This window comes from Anser cygnoides, chromosome 6 (genome assembly GCF_040182565.1).
Source record: "Anser cygnoides isolate HZ-2024a breed goose chromosome 6, Taihu_goose_T2T_genome, whole genome shotgun sequence".
Classification (NCBI taxonomy): Eukaryota; Metazoa; Chordata; class Aves; order Anseriformes; family Anatidae; genus Anser; species Anser cygnoides.
The window spans coordinates 26,750,869-26,776,811 of NC_089878.1; the positions used below are offsets into that span (position 1 = coordinate 26,750,869).

Consider the following 25,943-nt stretch of genomic DNA (forward strand, 5'->3'; position numbering starts at 1 on the left):
AACTGCCTCTTTTTCCCCAAGGACATAGTGCGCTTGCCATCCTTCTGTTGCCGCCTGTTAACATCCCTTCTAGTCTGCAGGAAAAAATGAACTGCAAAAATGGTGTGATACATATCTAATTCAACTTTGAGCAATTGATTCCAACTTGTATTTAACCTTGATTTTCATTTTCTGTTTGAAGAATAGGAGAAAGACTATTCTATTTTAACTGAAGAAGGACATTTTATGTACTTGAAACCGTGTCTAATTTTGCCAGCCATCCTAATTGGTCTAATAAAGGGTATTACCTCTTCCTACAAACCTCGTCTTGTTTGTATAATGTTCACAGAGAGCCGCACTTGGGGTGTGGTAGGGTTGAAACAATCCCGAACAGGAGAGGTTAGGTGAGACACTGCACAAGTTAGACCGCTTAATTCTTTTTGTATTTCTTTTGTTTAAAATTCAGTCTTCTTAAGAGGCATTGAAAATTTGGGACTGGCCATCACTAGTTGGGTTTCTGGATTTACAGAAACCTAATTGACTTAATTACAGGCCTGTCCAACCATCTAAGCATGCAGAGCATATTTCTGGTCAATAAAGAGACATTTATAAATTGTATGCAAGGTATGCAAAGATTTCCATGTTGCTTTCTCTTTGCTCACAAGGAAGGCAGAACAGGACTACACAGCTCTCTCGTCTGAAGTGATTATCAGGCTTTGAAAACATAGATTTATTTTTTTTTAGTTGCATATATGAATAATGAATGACTCGCTTCTCTTAAAATTTCTTGGAATGTTTATTGGGAAGGTTCAGAGTACTGCACTAAAAAATTACTGTCTGAAAATGAAATTCTCATGAATCATCTTTGAATTATTAAGCCACACTGACTGCAAGGGATGTGCACATAACAACACAGATTTATTATAAGACATACTTATGTGAAAACAGAATTTTCTAGGAGAGGGAGGGATGCTTATGTTGTTATTTTGAACTGGACTTAAAGGAACTGCACCGTGACCAAAAGGAAAAATAAACTGAGAATTGTTCCTGGAAGTTGAGAGAGAACTCCACAAAATATTTACACTTTCTGTAGAAAAGAAAAAAAATATTTATTTTCATCTTTTTGTTTTAACTCTATGGAAAAAATAGTTCTAGTTACAGCTGCCCTAAAAACGATGCCTGAATTTGTGCTGCTATCAAAGCAACGTTATCTGGGTTTCTGCTATTGCACGGAACTTCCATCAGAAAATGAGCTAAAGCCTTGGCTGCACTCTGCTTCGGCAGTTTGCTGACCTATAAAAATGCTGAAAACCCACAAAACACCCCAAAGACAACCTCAATTTGAGAACTATTAATTTCTCTGAGGAAATTACAGACCTATTTCGTCCTGCTGGAGTGACAGCACAGGGGGGGTATTTTTAACCTTTGAAGATGCGACTGAAAGGGGAAGGGGGCGGGGGCTGTGGGGACACCTCAGTGCCCGCAGGGCGAAGAGGGGCTGTGGGGACACCTCATTCCCCTTAGGGGGACTTGGAAATACCCCGCGGGGCGCCAAGGGGAAGCTCCTCCCCCCTCAGGGCGGCTGCGGGCCGGGCCGGGCCGGGCCGGGCCGGGCCGGGGGCGGTGTCGGGGCGGCCCTGCCCTCCCTGCCCTCCTCTAAGATGGCGGCGGCGGCGCCGGGGAGGCCCCTCCTCGCCGTACGCTGAGAGCGGGCGGAGGCCGCGGGAGCGCCGCAACATGGCGGCGGCTGGCGGCGGCGGCAGCCGGGCGGATAACGGCTACGGGAGCCAGCAGCCGCGGCGGAGGAAGGGCCCGGGCGCGCTGGCCACGGCCTACCTCGTTATTTACAACGTGGTGATGACGGCGGGGTAAGAGCCGGGCGGGGAGCGGGGGCTCGCCGGGGCCGGGGCAGCAGCGCCCGCTTGCTGCCGGGCTCCCCTCGGCGCCCGCCCGCAGCCCCGGCGAAACTTCCCCGGGGCCGGCCGCGGCTCGGGGTCCCCCGGCGCCTGGATCCCCCCCCCCCCCCGACATTCGGGGGCTGGAACGGGGCCGGCGGGGGAGCCCTGGCGGGGCGAGGCGGGCGTCCCCGGTCCCCCGGCTCCCCCTCCGTCCCGGCCGCCCCTCGCCCCCCACGAGGCGCCGGCCCTGCCGGGCTCCGTGTGTGTAGCGGGGGGACACGGGCAGCGGTGGGTGCGCCCCTGGGCACGGCGACAGAAGCTGCAGCGTGCTCGCATTGGGCTGAAGGAGATTTTCGTTATTATTATTATATATGTTTTTTAAGAGGCTGTAGAGTGTTACTGGGACCTGGATGAAAGTAATTCTTTTGGGAGGCTGAGGATATTTGGGTGGTAGGAGGAGGAAGGAGCCTTAGAGGGGATCCTGGATGAGCCAGTTCCCCGCTGGGTAAGGCCGGGTGGGTGAGGCGTCAGGCAGGAGGACTGGTCTTGCACCTGTGGGGCAAGGCTGGTGCAGAATTAGTGCAGGTAAGGCTGGCGGTTGGACTCGGCGATACTTATCTTAGCTGCTGACGGTTGGTGCTATTTCAGCTTATAAAGTGCTTGTGAGGAGCAAAGGTAACCCGCGGGGGAGATCACAGTTCTTGCAAGGTGCTCGTTACACATCGCCCGGTAGGTGCCTTGCTGCGAAATGGAGCTGCTGGGAAGACCCATGGCCCCATACGGTATTTGCAGGGTGTTTTGCTTAGAGGGGGAATGGTAATTACCCACCAGTTTGATATTATTTAATCATCTTTCTTTTTTTTTCTTTCAAGCAGAAATATTTAATTACCTGAACAGTGAAACACAATACTGGCAGTCAGGAGCTCTCTTCTTTTCGGTTTTCGTGATAACCCTGCACAGTGTTAACCAGTTAACTTCTCTGAGTTCTTCTTAGAAATAAAAGCACCTGCTTGTTGGTATACTGATACTTAATTCACTTATCTTTATAAACAATCTCAAAAACCTGAGACAGAAATTGTAGTAGAAATAGAAAGGTTTTCTTAAACATCGTGAACTTTTTATCATGGCATGCAAGCTCCTGGTTGTATGAAACTTCTGCAAAAGAAAAAATAAAATCCAGGTGTTGGAAACTAGAATCAAATAACATAAATCCATACTTCAGTTCCGGATGCCATGTAAATCTTGGTCGTGATGTTACTTGTTTTCCTGATTTATACCAAACTATCTAGGAAAGTCCAGTCTGGTGAGATGTGACACTTCAGCGTGAGCTGCTGCTTCTGGAAATATGTATGGTTAGATGATATCTGCAATTTGGGGAGCTACCAGACAATTCTTGTAATGAGTGTTCACGTCTCTGCATTGTCACTCACTGCTGTTCTTTTGGGGCAGGTCACTAAGGGCTCTGACTGATAACTTGGTTTCAAATAAGCAAGGATTTTTGTGCTTCCCTGGCTGCTGTTGAAATTTGGCAACATACAACATCGACCATAGAAAAAAAATAAGTATTTTCTTCTAAAGGCTTCATAATAAGGTAGTTTTTCAGGAGTTATTTGACAGAAGCTCAGTTCTTCATATAAGATTGACACACAGGTGATGGCAGTAATGAGTTACTGTCCCCATGTCAATCAGAGTGCTCAGGCTCAGTTCCCCAGACAGCACTGCCTTGGAAAGACAACACTGAAATGAAAGCACAAAAAATTCTGAGGTGCCCAGATGATAAAAGTGATGCTGCAAAAGAACGCAGCAGCTTTGTCATGCAGTGGTATTCAATAAAGCATATGTTCTAAAATCTTAGTTGTTGGCTTTATTTTAAATGGATGAAGTGACAATCGAAAATCTCCGTGCAATTATATTTACTTTGCCTTTATCTTGACTTAGCTGAAGTGAATGTATTGACTCTAAAACTAATTGATCTTATTTCTGATTTTATCCTGTAGAGCACGTAGTATATGGATTCTTGGTAATACGACGGCTTTTGCAAGAGCAAAACAGTACAGAAAGTATATATACCTGTGGATCTCCAAATGAAGCTGCACACACTTTTTAGTTCACGTGTGGGTGGGTGTTTTCTTTCAGAAAATGGACCCTGGTGTCTTACAGCAGGAAATAACCGGTGCTGCAGTGGTTCTCAGCTGTACTTGGTGGGTTTGCTGACCATGGTTCAGTACATTGAGCTGAAGAAAGGGCAGTGTCTTTCTTCTCTTACATTTAGTCAGTTTGTTATTTGCCTGTCACAGCATGGCAGTGCAGTTATGCTTGACCTGGCAGAGGCAGTTCTTTCTGGAGACATAGATGGAGAATAGAAATTATTTCTTAAAAAGTGTGGTTGGCTGAAATCACTGGATGATAGGGATGGGGGCTCGCTGTTAGTTAGTGTGTAAATGTTTGGTAAGCTGCTTCAACATGTGATCACGTCTCTTATTTTCAGCCAAGTGCAATAGCTGACTAGGACTTCTAGGTAGAAGTAGCTGATGGTGGTATATACAATGAATTTTGAATGGATTTCACTCAGCAAGATAGTTCTTAACATAACAACTTTTGAATTTACAAGAGTCTGTGTTACTATGCTGAGCAAAGAGTGCTCTGAGTTACAGGTTTCGTTGTCCACGTCTTCAGTGAGTGGTTGCTGAGAGTCAAAGTACACTTCTCCCCTTTTCAGGTTCATTTTCTCTGTAGCTTTGCCATATTCTCTCTTTGCATAAACAAAGCAGAACTTCAGTGAACTTTGCACATTTTTTAATTAAACTAAGGCATTAAACTAGTGTCCTGAGCATGAAGTTTGCTTATCAAGTCTGAGCAGCTGAAAGTATTAAAAAAAAAAGTGTGTATTCCATATTCATTTTCCATAACTGGGATTAATCAAAGAGTATAAAAGTCTAGCTTGAAGTCTATATCCATGGCAGTTTTTATTTAGTGATACACCAACTACAGTTGGTCTATCAGGTAGAATTTAGTGTGTAGGTCACAGAAAGCTGCAAGCCTTCTCGCTTAGCCTGCACGTGACAGTGGTGCCTTTTCCTGCCCTTTTAAACTGCTCACCAGGTTTCTTTTTTATTTGATCTTACTGCACTCGCCTACTTCTATTTCATTTTCCATAGTCGTAGAGGGAGGAGAACTGTCTAAGAAATGCAGAAGCAGGACAGAGGCACTGAAAGCTTTGACACCAAGTAGGCACATCCTTTAACTTTGTGCAGATTCATGATTTGATGTGTATTAAATGCTCTTTGAAGGACAGTAATTTACTGTGGAGGGTGGAGAAGATGAGCAAGGGGCCGGAGCCCTTGCCTGAGAACAGTTGGCTGCAGGCGCCAACAAGCACTGCTATCTTGTGCAACCTGAGAAGTTACTCAATTCCCCGAAGTTTCTCAACAAACAGGGAAGATTAGGAAAAATAGAGAAACTGACAGATACGAACAGGACAATGAACATGCTGTGAGTTCTTAATCCAAAAGAGAAACATTCAGTGTTGCAAGGGACAGTGGTTGATCCTGCGGTGCTTCCTGCTTTATGCTGCACTGGGGTCCAAATAAGAAATTCATCCGATCCTTTATAAACAGGAGTTACTTGGCAAGTGTCTGTCTTCTGGTTTCACAAAACAGCTTTAACAGAAACAGCTTTATACTACCGACAAAAGGGGAGCTTGTTCCTTGCTCCCCATCTCTCTTCCCACTCCTGTTGCTTGTCTTTCATGCGCGTCTTCTGAGAAGTCCAGGCAGAAATGAAATAGCTTTTTTGCAGTCCTATTAAAAGCATTGTTATAAGCACAAACTGGGATGCCAGAGTTGCTTGTTATTGAAAAATCTGCACTTCACAGTATATTTCAAACAACAAAGTATTACATTTGGGACAATATTTGTAAACACATCACAATACTTAATTACCAGGGACTATGAAGAAATTCCTTTGGAAAACCACAGCTGCAGATTTTTTCAAGGGTAAAAAGGTGTTGTGTACTTAGGAGACTCTCTGTATGCCTGCAGACACTTCCAGTGAGGTGCACGGCTGTTAGCAGAGGCACATGGTGACTGCTAGCACAAGCTTTGTGCCAGTGCTTCTGGGTTTGGCAGGAGGTGGAGGTGAGGTAGGGTGGCATTAGGAGTAGGTGAGGTCAGCGCGGGAACAGCAGAGTCTGTGAGAAGTTGGGGAGCTGCTGGCAGGGATTTCCCTTCATCAAGCTCTTCTGCCCGTGTTTGCCACAAGCAATTGGAAACTGAAGTTAACTGGAGATGCTAATTTCAGGTGGAAGGGTATTTGAGCAGAGCGTAGCCACCTTAGTTCTGTGGTTTGTCCGGGACTTAAAACGGTTGCTTTCTGAGTCTTGTTTGCTTTTATGTCACAGTTCTTTAAGTTACGGAGTGGCAGGAGATCCTAGCAGTAAATGGTTTTGTGTTTTGAATAAACAACGTCTGATGCCAATCTTATTTAAAATGTCGTGAGTACCCTTCATAACTTAACTAAATACAGCTTACTGAAAAATAAATCCAGGTAATAAAGATATTGGTATCATGCTGGTGCTGTACAATGTTTAAAAATGCATAATATTTAACTTTGGTAAATTTGCAGAGAATCCAAATATTGAATGTTTTTGGTGTTGCAGAGAGTAGGCAAAAAGTTCCTATCTTTCAAAGCAGTTATATATCTGTTGCCTTCCCACATATTGAAAGAGACGTTATGGGTTTCTTTGTGTTTATGCTCTACTTAATGTCTCCTTATCTCAGACTTTTTTCCTCTCTTTCAGATGGCTTGTTATTGCAGTTGGTCTAGTTCGAGCATACCTGGCTAAAGGTAGCTACCATAGCCTTTACTACTCAATAGAAAAGCCCCTGAAATTCTTCCAAACTGGAGCTTTGCTTGAGGTAGGTGTAGTTGTCTTCCCCAGAGGTACTTATATTTTTGTGTTTTGTTTAGTAGAAAAAAGGCAGCCTTTGAACGGTACTTTCTAGGTACCATGTTCTTCATTAGCATTTGTAGGGTAATTGAAGGTAAATATAACTCAAGAAATAAGTTCAGCACTTGTGTGACATATTTCCTTCTACCAAGCAGTGAAGGAGCTTACTGTCTGCTATTTAGCTTGGGCAGCAGAGCTAAATAGTAAGCTTAATATCTGAGGTATAAATATTGAATCGTAAGCTCTTGCGATAGAACTAAATGTATTTCTAAATTGCTTCATTTGAAATGTTAGTAATTTGATTTTTTCTTTTTGTTCTAGATTCTGCACTGTGCATTTGGTAAGCCTGCAAACTTTTTCAGTTTTATTCATAGAAAACTGTACTTTTAGTGGTATATCAGCACTAAAAGATGTTATGGTCTGTGAATTTTCAGGTTTAATTCTTGCATAACCCCCTAATTTTTGCTTGAAGCACATTCCACTTTTTTACTAAATAATTTGACAAGTCAGAAAAAGGATAATACAACGGCTTTTAATCACTTGACGTTCTATTTTTTTATCTAGATCCTTCCAACATTACAAATTACAGCGGTTTATAAATGTTTTATAGTAGATCATGACTCTCCATTCTCTGCATGCTATAATCTTCTGTACCAAGCTCTCTTTCCTCAGATCCTACTTCTAGCTGCAAGTAATTTAAATTCTAATGAAAATGACAGCTCAAGCACATAAACTTTGCCCATGTCCATAGCGCATAAGCATGTGCTATGAAATTGGGAAGGGGGAAGCCACTCTTTATCCCAGATTTCACTGTGCTTTAGTGGAACTGTTTGTGAGAACTAGAGTCACTTAAGACTTGAGTTGACAATTCTCGTTAGCCTACTACTGCAAGGCCTGGTAGGTTGGTGGCAGGCACTTAGCTGTGTGTCGGTAGCAGTGTCATGAATCAGTTAATCTGAAGAGTCTCATGTTTGAGGGACAGAGTTGCATTTTGTCTGGTTTGTTAGTCCTTACAAGTAGTGAATATTTTGGCCTCAGCATCTGGATTGTTTGTTTGCAGAATGGGTGATGTAGAAATATCTGCAAGATCAAAGCCACCGTGCTTTAATAGGGAGCGGTGCCTGTCTGTGCCTTGGCTTTAGCTCTGAATATTTCTGAACCCAGCCTTCATGAAGAGACAGTTTTATGTTCTGGTGGTTAGTCTTGTGGTTTTACATATAAGTGTCTGAGCTCCTATCTAGATGTTTACTAGCTGCTATTTGAAGAATAAGATAGCATTAAGGTTCCTAAAGCCACAGCAACAAACCTGTCATTTTTCACGTATAATGCAATCCATCTAAATACTAGATGTATTTAGGTGTATCACTAGGTGTAACCGGTAAGCTCATACTGATTTTCTGTTTCAAAGATTTTACTGAATAATTATATGCAGTAGTTGGGAAACTTTAAAACATTTTCATACATTTGTCAGCAGAGGGCAGTGTAATTCTGTATTTGATACAGTAGTTCTTGCCTTCCTCCATAATTAGGTTACTCTGAAAATGTTACCTTACAAAAGGCAGTTTGAAGACTATGCCCAGGTCATACCAAGAAATGAGGGATCAGATGCTCTTCAAATTAATGTAAAGCCTGCTTAGTATAAACCTGTTGGTGTACAGAGATACCTACAGTTTAGGTAAAGGAAAAGCACGTGCTACTACTGACTTTCAAGCAACTTGAGTTTTCTGAACATTCTTGAAAATAAAATATTTGTCTGCCCAGTAAATGTTTGATCCTCTCCAGAGCTTCACTTCATCTCTTCTATCTTGGAAGTGATGTTTCCACTATAAATAAATTATTTTCAAATGTCATCTACTCAGTTTGTTTGAGTTAATTGTAATTAGTATACAAGATTTTGTGAGCACTCCTGTTAGTTTAACTAAGCAGAAAATAGCTGTGTGCATTGGTCTTTGGTGGATGTTCTAACACAGAACTTGACATTAAGCATCTAAATATACAGCCATTGCAATCACTTCAGAAAAGCAGAGGCATTAGCTATTAAAACAAATACAACTGTCATGAATAGGAATTTATCATATAGTTGCCTGTGTTGCCAAGGTGGTCCTTTTGATCCCATTTTATTTTACTAAATCTCATTTATTGTTTTTTTACCTGAATAGTCCATACTTAGTTTAAAAAAAAACAAAAACACCTTTTTGACAGATTTTGAAGTCCTATTTAACAACTGTCAAGAAGTTGTTAAATTTCAGGCTCCTGGGCCAAAAAAAATGCTAATAAAATGTTCTTTTACCATGCTAAAGCTAATGCAGAAGCACAAGAGCTCCCATGTCTTGCTGTTTTCTTAAGGTAAACTTGTGCGCAGATGTTAACTCTAAGAAGTAGAGTCTAAGAATTCTCTTGGATTATCTTTTCCGTACTCTCTAGAATATATGTCCATGCAGTTGAATAGTAGAAGTAGTTGAATAGTAGAAGTGTGTTGCTGCCTTCCAGGCTGCTGCAGAGCAGGGAACAAGCTGACTGTACCAGCTTGATTGTGTGCAATGTTAATAATCCTGGCTGAGTTGAAATGAGGTGTGGATCCATTTAGCCCATGTTATCCTCAGTCACACAAGTTAATGTTAGTGATGAGCGCTATTAGCGGAATGTTGCAACATCTTATGCCATTATAACTCTATCCTTTTTCTTTCCCTAATTTTTTCTTTTTTCTTTTTTTTTTTTTTTTTTTTTACAAAAAATGCTACTTATAACTGCCCATGGAGGTTTTTTTTCTGTCAGTGGAAGTATTTGTCAGCTAAATGAAATGGGGTTCTCTTACACAGCCGGATACACTGCTGCTTGTCTGCTGTGATGCTGTTTCTGGGTACTACGATGACTGGTTCCAGACTTTGGAGGAATTTTCTAGGTATTATGGAGGGGAGGAAAAGAGTCTTCCTGACTCTGTTAAAAGTTTCTATGTAGGGAGAAGCAGGAAACTTGCAGATTGCTTTGCCCCTGGAGCTGTTATTCTCTTTCGACAGAAAAACTGAGCAATGACAGATGGTTGTGCATACCAGCATAACTTTTCTCTCTACGTCTTTTCAGTAGAATCTGAAACATTAGCATCTGTGAGATACATTCTTCAAAACATGAAGATTGATAGAGGAATGTTTCTAACAAGCATGGTTGAGAACGTAACTTTGGCATGTGGAGAAGGAGAGCTTTACACAGAGAGAGGATGTATTGTATAGTACAGACACCAAGTGGAGAGATGGAAGGTCAAGTAAATGGAAAGGGAACATTCAGTTCCTTGACTTGTGTAGCAGACAGAACCCAAGCGCATGAATAGCACTGATAGCACGGGAGAGCTTCTGTCTGGAGGAACTTGGTAAGGAAAGAGGTGATAGGAGTCCCCAAAATGAAGAAGCTGCAGTGGGAGGGGTCGTGAAGGGAACGGAGAAAAGCAAGAAAGCTTTGGTAAGTACAAGCCCAACCTACAGGATCGCTACAGTACCAGCCCTCATACCACAGTGGTGCTTACTGGTAGCCCTTTGGTAAGCTGGTGTTGATGCTGATCGACTTTGAATTATCCTGTCTAGTTAGGAAGGATAGAAGAGCTCCACCTTTAAGCTATGCATACCACCTGGTCTCAGCTGGGATCCTCCTGGGAGACAACTTGTTGGACTTAAAGGATTTTCTGCTGGAGGTGGGAGGCTTAGTCCAGGACCTGGGAGAGGTGTGGGCAAAGCTTGCTTGGTGCTTGCTTCGGGAACAGAGAGCCCTCTGTCTGCCAAGACCTGCTCCAGCATGTGCAGTGTTAAGTAACTGGTGACGTGCTTTTAAAGATGCCGAATTTAAAACCGTCTGTCGGATGCCTTTTTAATGCAATTAGTAAATAATTAGAGGCGAGTAGAGGTTACATAAATCACAGCTAGCGAATTCGCGAATCACTGAATTCGATCTCATGTTTTTGGCTTAGGCTGGCATTGTCTTGGCCATAACAAAAAATCTTGTCTTACTGTGTGGTAATCTCGGATGGTTCGTACAGAGTCTTTTTGGCTTGTTTAGGGATTCATTTTCAAGAGCATCAGGTTATTTTGTTTAGGAAGGGATGATACAAACCATATAAAAGAAAAGGTATTGTAGGTGTGAGCCTCTAATGAGCTCAGATTGTGGGATTTTATGGCACCCCCTTTTGTGTTGTCTCAGTAACACAAATTCTGCCTTGATGTTTTATAATCGGAAACCAGGTTATGAACAATGCATTATAAAATCAAAGAAAACTATACAGTTTTTTTCTATTTTCTCTGAAAAAATGATTAAACATAGTGACTGAAATTAATTCTAATGAAACTTGCTTTTAGCTTTTCTTATTCTTCATCTTTCTCCCACTTTCTAACTTTTTCTTGTTTCTGAGACTGTTGTGCTGCTTGCTGTGGTTTGCATTTGTTTTAGAACACGCTTGTTACAGTATTTTAGCAGTTACAACTGCTCTTGCATTTGTCTTCATCATGCTGCTGGAAGAAAACAAAACTTTGCTGTAGAGTTTAGATGTTTTGTGTCATCTTGCAATCTAAAACTACTGCTCTGTCTCATACCTGGTTGTGTAAGACCCTTTAAAAGTCAGTTTAATTGGCACCTCCGAACTTGCCCAGAAGAGCCAGTTAAATCTGCTTCTTTGAGAAAAATATTTAAATTGTTTCTGTACCTATCAGTGCATGAACTATTCCTTGTTTTTGTTTTATTTTTAAAAGTTTTATTTCCAGGAAGGAATTATAACTGTATCTAGCAGAATATGGGGTAGGACTTTGTTTCTTCAAAGCAGTTGTATTTTTTTGTTTGCTGTTTTGGGGGATACACGGTGCAAAACATCTCAATTGTTTTACCTTTTAAATCATGATAATTAAGAGAATCTTGAATATTTTAATTAAACAGGTTTTATTTGAGAGATGGAGTTAGCTTCAATCAAATAGCTTCTGGGATACATTCAGTTGTTTTATGTATTCGTGATGTGATTTCAACAAGGCCAATTACTTTTATTTGCATTTTGATATACAAAGTCCCAGTCAGGGGATTGCATTGTCTTATGCTTTGTAAACACACCATGGGACGGACTTCATACACTCAAATTAAAAAACTTCTTTCCTTCCAGAAAGTTCAAATAACTGGACCTTGGCTTAGCTGTACTTTATTTCACCACCCCCATCCCAATGGTCGGGGATCTTTACTAATTCCAAAATATCTTCCAGGCATTGTTCCCTCTTCTGTTGTTCTGACTGCTTTCCAAGTGATGTCAAGGGTTTTCCTGACCTGGGCAGTAACACATAGTGTAAAAGAGGTAAGTTAAGCTACAAAATAGATTGCAAAAAATAATTATCCATGCTGAAAAGCAATTGATGATTGCTTTTTCATTTTCCTCAAAATGTCTTGTGTTGTATCGCAACATGTGAAATGTTGTGAGTCTGTGTGGATCAAAGGAAATAAAAATAAATCTGACATCATCTCTTCTTGATAATCAAATAGATTGAGTTATGAGTTTCTTGCTGCAACACAACTAGCTCCTGAATAGCCTTTGTAGTCTGTACTGAAAGCCGAGCAGGAGGTTTCCAGTATGTAATCTGGACCCCAGAATTTGGGACAGAATTCTTGTGTTGATCTCGCTAGTGCCATATTCAATAGCAAAATGTCCTCACCGTCCCTGTCTGTACTATATGATTTGCTGTCTGTGCCACAGTATGTGGAAGCTCCCCCTTAAATGATTGTCCAGCAATCCCCATGTTTTCCCTCATCACTTTTCCAGGATAATCTTCCCTCTGTCCTTCATTAATCTTTCTTGCATTCAAGCGTAAGTGGGTTTGGGGTTCTTGGTTATTGTATGCCATAACAAATATTGCTGTACTTTACCAAATGTCTGCAGAATCTTCTGGAAGCAATCTTATTTGAAAATTATTCCCAACTGACAGCTATTTTAATATCTGAACATGCCTTAATTGAAATAGATAATGCTGACTGACTTCATATTATCTGAATACCTTGCAGTAGCTCACATATGCTGCATCTTTGCTGTTACTTTAGCCGGTTGATCTTTGTCTCATTAAAGAAAGAAATTACTCTTGATGTCAGTGTGGCTGACCGACTAAGTGATATTCTTCTAGTGATAGTCTTCTACATATAAAAGGTATTTTGTGACTTGACATGGAGAGTGTCTTAAAGAGCTTGTGTCGTTGCCAAGTCTTCAAGGAAGCTGCTGTGTCTTCATTACTCCAACACCTGTTACCAGAATGTCCACCCATAGGTAGAGTAATACAAGTCACTGTAGTTCCTAATAATTAACTGCCCTTTCTAATATTATAATGCCTGTTCATGTGGAGCCATAGTTTTGTGCTATTCCTCAAGTATGAATGTTATTTTTCTCAGGAAACTTAAAATCTTGTAAATATTTATCTTCTGACAGATTTTACTTTTTGTGCAAATAAAAGAACTCTAGTCCCTGTCAGTTCAGTGGGGATAAATGCTAGGTTCTGAACAAAAAGGGTATAATTCCAAGACACTGTATATTAAATACAAATGTAAAGTATTTTAAAGAAATATGTCTGTAATTTTGCTTGTTGCCTGTATATTGTTGGAGTACCTGGTGCTTCAAAACTAGCAATAATCTGTTTTTATGAATTGTCTCCTGGCTTGAAGTAATCCAAAATGTTAAAGACTGAATGACCTAGGTTAAAACAATTCCATGTGTTATCTGCAAGACATCAAAGGGAAGTCTGTAAAATGATTGTGGGTTAGATTTTTTAAACTTGTGCCCACATTCTCACCAGAAAAAGAACAGCAAAATGGGAGAATAAACAAGAAAGTTTAGCCTAACTAATTCAGTTTTTAATAAGGATTATTCCAACATTATTGCATGTTTTTTTCCTCTCACACTTATGTGGTCTTTTTGTTAAATTCTTAAGAAGAGACTGTCCTATGTGTTAAACTTTTTTAATGTCTCAAAGTGGGCATAAGAATGATGAGGAATCCTGTGATGAGTTTTTCACCTCTGACTTAGTGGTAATAAATCTCACCCCACCTTCACCCCAAGCAGAGAGCATGCAGTCTCACCTGAGGAGATGTATTTAAAGTGTCACAAGTGTTCTACTTTTTCTAAAGGGCTGTCTGCACAAGTGAGCTCCATGCTGAAGTCCAGGATAAAATTCTCACACAGCTTTATGGAACTTGTAAGCTATGCAGTTGCATGATGAGGTTCTTGTAAAATAAAACTCAATTTTCCTCTTTAACTTTTTGAGTGACAGTTGTTCAATATATTGCTTTTCCAGACTGCTTTCATATATAACGTGGTTAAAAGAAGAAAAATCTGTATTGCATCCCTCCTTTCTGTCAGAATACACTTCTAGATACGTGATGTGATTTGAAGCATGCTTCTTGCCACTAACATGTTTGTGCTTTTTGTTTACTTTAGTGATGATGTGTTGTTAAATTCAACATGAAAGTATCTATTATAAATGTTAAAGCATGGCAAATGTTAAAGCACTGCACAATTCTCGGAGTTGCAATGAGATTTTCTCTTGCCTCCACAATATAAGTAGCTGTTGGCTTACTGGAGAAGGGTCTGGCATGTAATACGGTACTCGTAGTCCAGAAAATACTGTTTTGTCATTATATTGGAAAGCAATTGGCTTGGTGAATTTTGCTACTTCTCCTACAAAGGAGGGAAAGGAATGAGGAGCGAAGGGCTAGGAGAAAGTAGGCATAGGAGAACAGAAGGTGCCCTTCAGATCGAAATTCTCTTTGAATTTATGTGAACAGTGAGATCGTGTGGTGACATCGTAGCAGGCCTTTGTGGAGTTCAGTGTGACACCCAGTTCTGGTAGATAATTAAAAGAAGTACTAGCAGTGGTTTAAAGTTTATCAAATTGGGTGCAGGTACGATGATAAGTAGCGTAAGTATTTAGAGGAACCTTTATAGAACACAGTCGAAAGGCATGGTGTAACGACGTACAGCTTACTGAGCAGATCATTAAGACTCCAGCATCTGCTGCAGTGAACTTGACAATCGTAAACATACTTAAATTAAAAATATAAGAGAACAGTAATTTTTATCATTTAAGATTGAGTTGTAGTAAAAGAAGTCCCCAATGGAAGGTTCAGAACTCTGAATGGGTTAGTTGACAGGCCTAAATCATCACTGCTTTACATCTGTGCAAAATTTGAGTAATTCTGTACAACGCAAATGTCTTTCAGGAGCCTTTATACCTACTGTGAAGCTTTCTTTTTTTTTTAAATCGATGTGCACACAGAACCCAAGCTTTGGAGGGAGATGTGCTGTTTTATCATTATTGTTGCATACCGATGCTGTTTGTACTCATCTGCACTGGATTGCTTCATGATGTGTTTAGCAGAAATTCTCTGTAATCTCTTGCTGTTACTCTTAATATGGAGAAATCTATAGAATTTCTGTGTTCATGGTATTTTAAATGTTTCAAACCTTGCTCAACTTTAAGATAACTTTTCATGCATCAGGAGAACAGTAAAAGCCTCTCAGGCTTTATTTTGACGGTTCCCAACTCTGAATCTCATCTTTGTATCTTAAAAGGCTATTAATCCCTTATATTTTAACACAGATTATCTTGTATTCATAGTCATGAGACAAAATAAAATATATTCAAGACCCCTCCTTGATACATTGGTTTGAAACATCTACTAAAAAAATTATACCCTCGGTATGACTCACCCTAATTAAGGCAGTTGGACAGCAAGTTGTATATGGAGTGTAAAATGTGCTTTGACTTTGTCTATCAGCACTTTCAAAGACTGGGATGAAAAGGTGCAGGAAGAGTTCTGAGGCATTACTGGGATTTGTGGTTTGAGAAGTCTGCGGCTTGTTGGCTGTACTGTGCAATGATGTTACAAATGCAGCATTAGCAGGGCCTAAATGAGTAAGGCTCTTGAGAGAGTGCTTTGTAAATCAGTTCCCGAGGGCTTGATAACGTGCATCTCAGACATCTTTATTTGAAGTATTGAGAAATTCAGTCCTCAAAGAGAAGCTCTAATGGTGACAGTCTTCTGACAGATCTGCTAATATGTAAGGAACATGCTCTTTAATGACGAACTTTGGAATGTAGATAAAATATGATGATAAAGTCTATAGCAGTCTTCTGTTCCTCGCTGCACAGGTTTGGAGTGTTTGAAAAATGTATAGGTCGCTCTTATACTGGGAACTGGTGTTTGTTTTCGTAATTTTTTCATTAAGCAGGGACACAAGCAGTAATGTCACAGTCTGTGATTCCTAGTCAAGTGACCTTAACAGGGGGTAGTTCTGTTTATTTTTTTAAATGTTGTGAACTATTTTAGTAGTTTTCAAATACAGTTCTAGTATTTACATAGATGGGAAAGACTAGACTTGAGAAAGCAATGTTACAAGTTCTGTGGTAGAACTGGATTGTAACTGCCAGGGTTGTTTCTTCTATGTGCATCATTCACTGTTAGCATCCCATTTTTTTTGTCCTTGGTCATGTCCTTGGGTGCTACCTCAAGCTACACATTTTTGTTTGTTGGTTCTGCTGACTTCCATAGTTAGGGAAAGAAGTGGGGTGGGTTTCAACATACGGATCAAAGTCTGTGATGCATAAGCTTAGATGAACTCAGAAGCTGCTACTCCTGATTTGACCAGAAGATGCAGCTCTGGAGTGCTTGTGAAGCATGTTGCTCCTTGGGAACAGCGGCATCTGTGTGAAGTGATGCTACCAGGCTGAGAAGTAGGTCTTGTTTGTAAAGCAGGGTCAGGATCCTTTTCTAGATACTGTAGCAGTGTAAAAATAGATTTGGTCTCTTCTCGGGAAATCTTCAAATAAATCTTGGATGTTGTTCTTTTATGGTGATTTAAGGGAGATTAATATATATGGAAATTATATAGTTTCACAGAGTTTCAAGTGAAAAAGAACAAGGCATGTTTGCCGCAAAAAGAGATGAAAGTGACTTGAATTGCTATACACAGCAGAAAATGGCATAACAGTAACTCTACATTACAGGATTCCCAAGAGTTTTATACAATTCTTTCTGGGTTTAGTAGTCGGTAACAAAGTTTTTTTTTTTATGGGTAATCATTATGAGCTTTTTTACACACAAATGTATGGCCAGTCCCCTCCTCTGAAAAGGTTTCTGCTTGCCCCTATAATTTCTTGTTCCTTTGTTTGTACATGTACTTTGCCCAAGATGAATAGGGTGTACCACCCACACCTACTGACTTCCTTTTCCCTTTTTTCAAGAGTTGGAGGCAAAAAAGAAAATGCAGCCCCTTGTGGTTGAGCTCTTTTTGTTCCCACGGTCCACTAAATTTGGGCTCAAGGTACTCTCACAGCTGAGAATTCACAACATGCTTCTGTTGGGTGGCGGGGGGGCTGCATAAAAAATCGTGTGTTCACTCTCAAGAGTTTGTCATGCAGGTATGTGACCCCATATGCTTCTTCATAACTGCTGTTCTATCTGAAACTTAAACCTCATAATTATGCTCCCAAATTGTAATAATTCATTTTTAAATTCATGCTTTTGAAGGTTCATCTTCAAAATACAAAGGAAGTAAAAGCTGTTTTAGTAATGTGCTTCTGGAATACAAGCCCTAAGAGGTGTAAAGCAGTGAACCAAAACGATGCCTTGAATGTAACCAACATCAGAAAAACAATGCTGCGTGCAGTAAGCAGAAAGAGGAGCAGGGAACAGCGAAGCAGGTAGTTAGTTGTAAAGCTTGCCTGAGGTGACACAACCTGAGCTTCTGGTTCTTCTCTCCTCCAAGCCTGCATCCTGCTGTTAGCTGTCTTGCTGCTGCTCAGAACTAAGACCCAGTTTCTCAAGTGAGAGAGGGAAGCAGTTCTCCTCGTACTCAGAAATAGCACTGACTAGGAGCAGAGTGTAAAGTCTAAACCAGATCTCGAGTGTTAGCATCCTCTCTGCTTCCTGCACCAGAAAACAATCACAGGACTGAAGCAGAACCTGGTACTGTATAGGAGTAGGAAGTGTTATGGGTTGTTCTTGGTATTTCAGGGGTTTCTTGCACTAATTTGCATTGCACAGAATGAGAGATCTTGAGTTTTCTGATCATCAGAACTATTCTTAAGCCAACTAGAAAAATACAGAGCATGATGAGAAGGGTTTTTTGCCGTTGTTACTAATGTTGCTTTTACGCTTTTTCTTGGAGTCTGTTATCTAAAATGATGCAGTAAAGCAGCCCCTGGGAATTAATTTCTTTGGGGTGTTTAGATCTGGTGAGTAACTAGTAACACTTGCGTTCATATTGAACCTTTTGTTTCTCTCTTGCAGGTACAAACAGAAGATAGTGTCCTGTTGTTTGTAGTGGCCTGGACAATCACTGAGATAATCCGTTACTCTTTTTATACCTTTAGCTTGTTAAACCATCTCCCTTATCTCATAAAATGGGCCAGGTAGGTGGCACAATAGAAATCATAGCCTTTAAAGCACTGTTTTAACAGGGATATTTACCTTTTAAAATAGTTTCGGTACAAAAAGTTAAATTCTGTCCTGGGGTAATTGCCCCATTTATAAATGTGATGTCCTATCTTCTTTCCATCAGATTTGTGTTACAAATACATTAAATGTAAGCTGAGAGTACTTTGCTAAATGGTACTGAGTTCTGGCAAAGTGATTGTGTTTGTTGGACACTAACACTTAACAGTAAGGGATGGCAGTAAATAAACTGATACTTAACAGTAACCCTTCAATGTAAGGGTTGTACCTTAGATTGGTGAAAAGCTGGTGAACGCATTGATTAATACTGACTGTGTTTGGCCCTATTTTGATAATATGACCTCTGCCAAAGAGTTCAGAAGCCAAAGTAACAAGCATGGGGGAGAGGAGAGGGAGGAAACAGTTGTAAAAATAGCTTTCAGATTCTCAAAGATAATCTTTAAATAATTCAAACTGGTTGCTGACTTTAATATTCTTGTCTTGCAGTAATGTTCACACCTAATGTTCATATGCTCTAATCAAATAAAAGCTAAGAATTTAAGATTTGAATATCTATAACTTAACAAATACTTTGTCAGTTTGTCAGAGCTTTTAATCCTTTCCTTAAATGTTTTGTTCTAGGTACACGTTGTTTATAGTATTGTATCCAATGGGAGTCTCTGGTGAATTGCTCACAATATATGCTGCATTACCCTTTGTCAGGCAGTCTGGCTTGTATTCCATTAGTTTACCTAACAAGTACAATTTTTCTTTTGACTACTATACATTCCTGATCCTGGTTATGATCTCGTACATTCCAAGTAAGTACAAGTTTGATTTTTTTAAACATTAAAAACAGTATCAGGAAAAGCTAACCATTGGGGGATTTGCATATATACAACTAATGTTGCAAAATTAATTTTGAAAACTATTTAGAGAAGTCAAAACTGCAGGAGTTGCTTTCTACAAACACTTGTAATATAGTAATATTTTTCCCCTCTTATACTTGAAATATAAAAATAAATGTAGTATTTGGCAAATGTTGACTTTTTCTCAATTATGGACTTTCATGAGAACAGGGTTAAAACAGCTTCTTAAAATTTGGTTCATTATCAGGCATAAGAACATTGCTTTTGCAGTAACAGCTAGCAAAGCATTTCTGTTGAATTATCTTGAATCAATGTTATCTTTGGTTGGTATTTCTTTACATGCTATGAAGATTTGGCTTTGCTGCTTAGAAACAGGGATTAGGAACGCATAGGCCCTCAAACAATTTAGATGTGCAAATAGACGTCTAACATGCAGAATGATGTAGTGATGATGTTGCTGCCAGTAGCTGTCTCTGTAGCTGTCTTTATATGAACCTTGTTTGTATAGAATGAAAAAATCATATTCTAAGATTTAAATTTCAGCAGTGTGGCTGTCTGTAATAAGCGCTTACTCTTTCAGTGAACCATCTTGTAATGCTGACATCAAGATTCATAAGTTTTTCCAGCTGTTACAAATGTATGAAAAGGGTTTTTAATATCTGCTCGTCTCCTTCTTCCAAAAACATTGATATTCTGGCTCCTTGGAGTTAGTAATAATATCTTTTGTTCCAGTGAATATAAACACGCATATTAATTACCTCTTGTGGGGTGGCTAGATCACAGCTGACAGGCCACACAGAAGAGAAGCAGATAAAACCTAGATAATTTTAGCCCTGTTTCTCCTTTAAAATTGCAGTCTCTCAGTTGAAATGTTTTGTGATTCATTATCATTTGTGGGATGTGTAACTTCGATGCAGTCTTTTTTTTTATTTTTGAAATCATTCTTGTGAATTGGTATCTTAACTCCATGTACCAACTGTTTGGACTCAATTGGTCTTAGGTACCTTTTCACATGAAGGTATTGTGTGTTGTTCCACAGGTACAAGAAAAGCAATGATCATTACATTCATTGATTATACCATAGGTCAGTTATTCATTCATAAAAGCTACCTATTCAGGGGGGTTGTCTTCTTAACCCACAGAAGATCTTGCAAATTTTGGGAAAGTTATCATCACAAAGAAAGCAAGATTTAAAAACTGTTGCTAAAACTTGAGATTAACATTCTTGATAGCTGCATTTTACCATTTATCTGACTTTAAATATTTAATTTAGTACCTATCTGTCAAAATTGACATCTTGCCAGAAAGGATGTCATTCAGTTTTTTGCATATAGATTTCAACTACTTAGACTTCTAACAGGAATCTTGCAGCTCTGTATTCTGTTATGGTCCTGGACAACTATATTAACTACCTAACACTGGTGGAGTGAAATCAAATGAAATGCAGGCTTGGGGGAAACAATCAGGAGATGAAATACTGGGTAAAGAAAGCCAAAAGAGAAAACAGTAACCTAAAATTTAATTAAATAGTTTTTGGTTGCCCTACATATACTACAAACACTACTGTAACTGATGTCATGTAGGCTGATGCTTGTTTAATTTTCAGAGGGTTCACAAAGATGGAAGTTTAGTCTCTCATGGGAAATTTAGCTTTTGTTGTTTGTTTTCCATTCCCTCCTTTATTCTTCTGCAAACATACTGTGTAATGTAGTCTTAGAAGGAAGAAAGCTTTACATGGAGGATAGAGAGAGATGAAAGAGGCACCAGTTTGCATAAAGTTTGTTAGATGCTGTGAAAGGGACGCTAGAATTATAAGTGAAATCTGGAAGAGTCATTCTTCTGGAAGGACTTTCATTCCTCATGGTGCTCTTTTTCCTCCCTGCAACATTTTTTTTTATTCTGTGTGTACAGTTCAGGAAACTTTGTCATCCCACTTACACCTGCAGAAGTATAAGAGGGCTTTTCGCCGCCATTGCCTGAAAATGTCATTGCTCTAGCAAAAATTAAATAGTACCTGAAGTCTAAGGGCAATATTGCTTCTTAAGACAGAAGATGATTAGAGCAGAAAGCGAATAGGCACATTTCCTTTTAACAGAACTGGTGACCTTGAGTGTGACTCTGTGTATTACACTGACACAGAAGCCTGACTTAATACTTCACTTGTGTTTTCTCTTCAGTCTTTCCCCAGCTCTATTTTCATATGCTACATCAGAGGCGAAAGGTGCTTTCCCACACTGAAGAACACAAGAAGTCGGAGTAATTCCAGCTCTTTCAGAACTTTTGAAACATCAAAATGCTGCAGATTTTCAATACCAAGCGTATTTATAACGAATATACCAAGATAAACTAAGTCAGAGGTAAAAGACCAATAATTTAGCAAGAATAACCAATAAATCTGATTTCACTGAAATTCTACGATGTAAAACATGCAAATAATTTTCAGCTTGCAGTGCTTCAGAAAACTTCTAAACTTTATATGGCTTGGCAGGTAGCCTTTTACTTTTCCTTAAGTGATGTGCTAAAATGGTTTTAATTTACAACTAAATGCCTGAAGGTTACAGTATGAGTGATGAAATTGTACCCACTAAATGCTTGAATTGGGATTATATCACTGATACCTCCTCTTTTTTTGAAGTTTTTGACTGCATGCCAGAAACTGTATGTATTGCTGTGGAAGCAAACAATATGCTCTGGAATGCTTTAGGATTTTGTCAGAGACTCCAGTGGAGAATGTAATCCGGGCAGTGTTTGAATTTAGAAAGGTAGGTTATGTATTTAAAAGGTGATGAGAACAAGAACAGGAAAGCAATTACGGGAAATGAGGGGAATGTGGTTTGTTAGGAATTTAAACAGCAGGGTGTCTGACCAGAGTGTGTTCTTTGAAGATCTTGTTTAAGCTGATTACTCAAATGCTTGTTAATTCAGAGGCTATAATGCTTATCTGAAACATTAAAACTCTAAATACTGCAGCCCTGGATACTTTATTGAATACTAAAAACATAAAAAATACTAACTGTAATATTTCTAGTGATATCAGTAATTAAACAATATAAGGAGGCAGGTCACCCAGAAAGAGGTGCAGTTCTCCCTTTTTGACTTTAAATTATCATCTCTAATCATTGTCCACTATTTCAGTGGTACTCATCTTTCAGTGCTAAGAACTATTTGGTCTACTGTGGAATCATTTGAGGGCTTTTTTCCTCAACATGACTTTTCTTAAGTGACTAATGTGTATTGCTTTGGCACATCCAAACAGGTGCTTCCAGGCACTCAGCTTCTGAAATGTTGCAAAAAACCCTAAATCATAAGTTCGTTTAGTTCTTTTTTTTTTAAGCATATTATTTCATATGTTACATTCTGCTTTTGCAGATTGGACAAGCTTTTCCTCATCTGCTCTTCTGAAAGAGCAGAAGAGCTTAGAAAGGTAGATTTTCCAAGGTCTTTGCTTTGGGTTCTCAGGCTAAACCTTGGGAAGGTAAAGCAGAAAATGAAAGGAGTGAGAAAGCCATGTGGTGAAGCAGAATCCACTAATGCTGTGTGAACAGTGGCCCAATTTATGAACAGACTGTACTGGGAGGGGGTGAGAAATGGAAGGGACAAAGGGACTAGGGAGATGAATGGACATCCAAGCAAAGGCAAAAGGAAATGTAGCTAATGGTCTTTGCTTTGTCATGTATTGAAAACTAAACAGTACTGACCTTACCCCAATAGAGCCACTAGACAGCTAAACAAGGGCTTCTCTGACTTCCCTCTTGTAACATCGTGATTTAGTGCATAAATCAGGTGTGACCAGGATACCTGCGATACTAGTCTTGTGTTATGCCTGCCAGCACCTACCTCCCCCTGGACACGATCCATATCTGTGTCCCAATTATTTGTGCTCCCAGTTCTCCATAAACATAGGGCAGTAAGTACTCAGTGCACTGCCTCTCTGTTCTAGTACTGGGGGAGAGCTGCATTTACAATACTCTTCTTTTTATATTTGTCAGAGCTATATTTGAAAAAAAACTGTATTTTTCACTAACTTCTTTTGGCTCCATCAGAAAGTCTGACTGAATATCCCTAGCACTCAGTAATGTGTAACACCTTGCATGTTCAACACAAATGGGTCTGGTGTAGGTAGGGAGAGGGTAAGAGACAGTAACAATCTTAGCTTCTATGTTAAACTTTTTGCAGACAGTTGTTGACAGTAATCAAAAATACTGTAGCAACATGCAACCTCAGAGTGCTTTTTGCCTTCAAAGACACAACAATTCAAATTCATTTCTGCTGGGCTATGTATTTCTTTGTTCTGGTTATCTGTGAGAAATGTTGCATTATACATAACTCATTGCTCAAAAGTGTAAACTTCCACCTCTGAACAAAATATATTTTGCTTGTACACGCTCTAAAAGAGGTTAGTGGCAGCATTTCTGAAGAATGTCATCTAAAAGATCTGATTTCATGATGTACTCAGGTTACTGGATGTTGTGGATGCTTAGCTCCTGAAGTTTGTTTTTGTTTGATTCTGTGCCTGCGTACAAGATTTGGATTCAAGTTTGTAGTTCCACTTTGCAGAAGAAATGTGTAATAATCCTGTATGAAACAAACTCTGTTGATGGAATGGTGTACAGATCTGTAGTAGGTAGCACGGGCACTACAGAGAAGCAGGGAGAGCTGCCAATAGGGAGAAGGTTTGTACCACCAGCTTCTTTACTGAGTAAGCTTTATTATGAAATAGTTAATTGAAAATATTAATTGGCTGTTAGCTTTTTAAAGAAAAAGGAATTCCTTTTCCTTCTAAAAGAAAAATTAAAGGAAGTTACTTTGATAGTTGGAAATCTTGTCCAAAAAGTAATTAAAGAAACCCTATCTTCTGAAGTACGAAACATTTAGTATATACAAGAGTTCTAGCACTTCAGCTTACAGTGCTTTTTCAAGTTTCCGTGGAAATCACTGGAAGGTGATCCTGAGTAAGAACTGTAGTGCAATTCCCTAATATTGCTGGGGTTTTTCCTAATGCTGACTTTGATCAAATGTGTTTTTTTTTCTTCTCATAAAATATGAACAAATTTCCCCTTTTCTGTCACTGAAATTGTAATGTGGTATGTGAACTTTATAATAAAAGCATTGATTAGTACTCTCTTTCACAAATCTAGAAGTTTTTTTTCCCACAAACTATTTACTTGGCTTGCATGTTTTCTGTGAGCATAACCAAACTGCTGCAGCAGACATGTTTTCTGCCTTGGTAGTCTTTGGGTTGCGTGCACTATTGCAGTTGACAATACTTTGTTCTGCCATGCCAGCTTTGACCATGTCAGTCATTACCTTCTAAAAGACCAAGGTTCTTACCAGTGTCTAGTTTACAACTGGAATTGTAGAAATGTTCATATTGTAAATTACAGTAAGATGCAAACTACGATAAATTGTAATTTTTCACAATGTGATGTTTCTATCCAAGTTTTTTTATTTATCACTAGAAAGGTTGGCATTTGTGTGGACCAATCTGCAGTGTCATTTTAAAACCTATTTTTCATCTTAAAATTTTCATGAGTATACATCAAATCGTGTGCTTTGATGTATATTTGTTGGTGAAATTTGGGTGAAAACTATATACAGTCATTTTTGTATTTTTTTCTATGTTGTGAAGAATAAAATTGTAATTTTATAAGTCTGATTCACTAAGATTATTATGAGTTAAATGTATTTTTTGTATATTTAGGAATCTGGTATTACCTGGAGCTCTGAAAGGTTAAGCGAAGACTTTTTATGCATGTTTGAAAGATATTTCTACTTGACAATGCGGTGAAATGGTTTGTATGCGAAAATACTAGTCTGTGTTGTTGCCTTGTGAAATTGATTCTGTGTTCTCTGCCTGGATTTGGTCTACTGACCAGTGATACTAATTGCTATAATCCAAATAAAAATAATTCCAAACAAAATATGCTGTACTGTCACTGTTTAGGGAACAAAAGTAGATGCTTGGCAAATGTGGATTAGGGCTGTATTTTTATTTGTCTGATATAAGCTGTACTTTGCAATTTCAGTGTTTTAGGGGCATACATAACTTTTCAAGCACAAGACATGTTCTAAAATTAATACTGCTACAAGTGCTCTGCTTTTCACTTTTGAAAGATCATAACATGTTAACTGACTCTGTTAACGTTCAAATTTACAACTTCCTGAAGGATCCTCAGTAGAATGCCAGCTCTTTGTTCTGCTGTTATCTGTACTCTAGATGGTGATGGTTTTCTACAGAAACAAAATCTTTGGAGTATTCTAAATATAATGGAATGCTTAACTAACGCGACAGAATATTTCAGAGTTGATTTACTAAATATAGTATGTCTGCTACCACAGCAACGTTCTTAGCATTTTTAACGCTTCCTGAGAGAGATTTACATACTGTGTCTAGATTCCATTAATGCTCATAAATAACAAGTTATAATCCTCTAACAGGAACTGAGTAGCAGTTGCAGAGTGCATGCTATTATTCTAGGCGTATGCTTGTCATAAGATTACACAACTACAATGATTTTTTTTGTTTTACTGCAGAAGGGATGAAATAATGTTGTCATAACCAGCATCAGCACATTTTACACATGATAGCTGTGACTTGGCGCTACTGTGTAATTAAACATTTCTTTGGAATGTAATGCTGTGAAAAGTGGTGCTGAGCTCCATTTGTGTCTTCGAATAACTATTACTAGTTATGTTTCCTCTTTGCATTTTGAAAACAGTACATGAGGAAACAATTTTTGTTGCCAAGGGCAGCATTAAAAAGTCTGAAAAAGGAAAAGAATTGTGTTCCTAAGTAAATTAACTTTACAATAGCTT

General features: G+C 39.1%; 1 protein-coding gene across 2 annotated transcripts; it reads left to right on the forward strand.

The window, feature by feature from the left end:
• The first annotated feature begins 1,623 nt into the window (after positions 1–1,623).
• HACD2 (3-hydroxyacyl-CoA dehydratase 2) lies at positions 1,624–25,048 on the forward strand. Of its 2 annotated transcripts, none has more exons than XM_048072385.2 (7): positions 1,624–1,847; positions 6,676–6,793; positions 7,147–7,165; positions 12,051–12,139; positions 18,115–18,236; positions 18,901–19,079; positions 21,305–25,048. In XM_048072385.2, the coding sequence occupies exons 1-7, from the start codon at positions 1,717–1,719 to the stop codon at positions 21,385–21,387; spliced, it is 741 nt and encodes a 246-aa protein (XP_047928342.1). In that variant the 5' UTR covers positions 1,624–1,716; the 3' UTR covers positions 21,388–25,048. The 2 variants fall into 2 exon arrangements, with proteins under 2 accessions (XP_047928342.1, XP_013026692.1); XM_013171238.3 differs by lacking the exon at positions 1,624–1,847 and adding an exon at positions 4,057–4,078.
• Positions 25,049–25,943: the final 895 nt, after the last annotated feature.

What these genes read in the sequence shown, in the direction of transcription:
- HACD2 (XM_048072385.2), top strand. Translation starts at nt 1,717, where the DNA reads ATGGCGGCGGCTGGCGGCGGCGGCAGCCGGGCGGATAACGGCTACGGG. An exon ending in AACGTGGTGATGACGGCGGG is followed by an intron (nt 1,848 to 6,675) that starts GTAAGAGCCGGG and finishes CCTCTCTTTCAG; the next exon opens with ATGGCTTGTTATTGCAGTTG. An exon ending in TATCTCATAAAATGGGCCAG is followed by an intron (nt 18,237 to 18,900) that starts GTAGGTGGCACA and finishes GTTTTGTTCTAG; the next exon opens with GTACACGTTGTTTATAGTAT.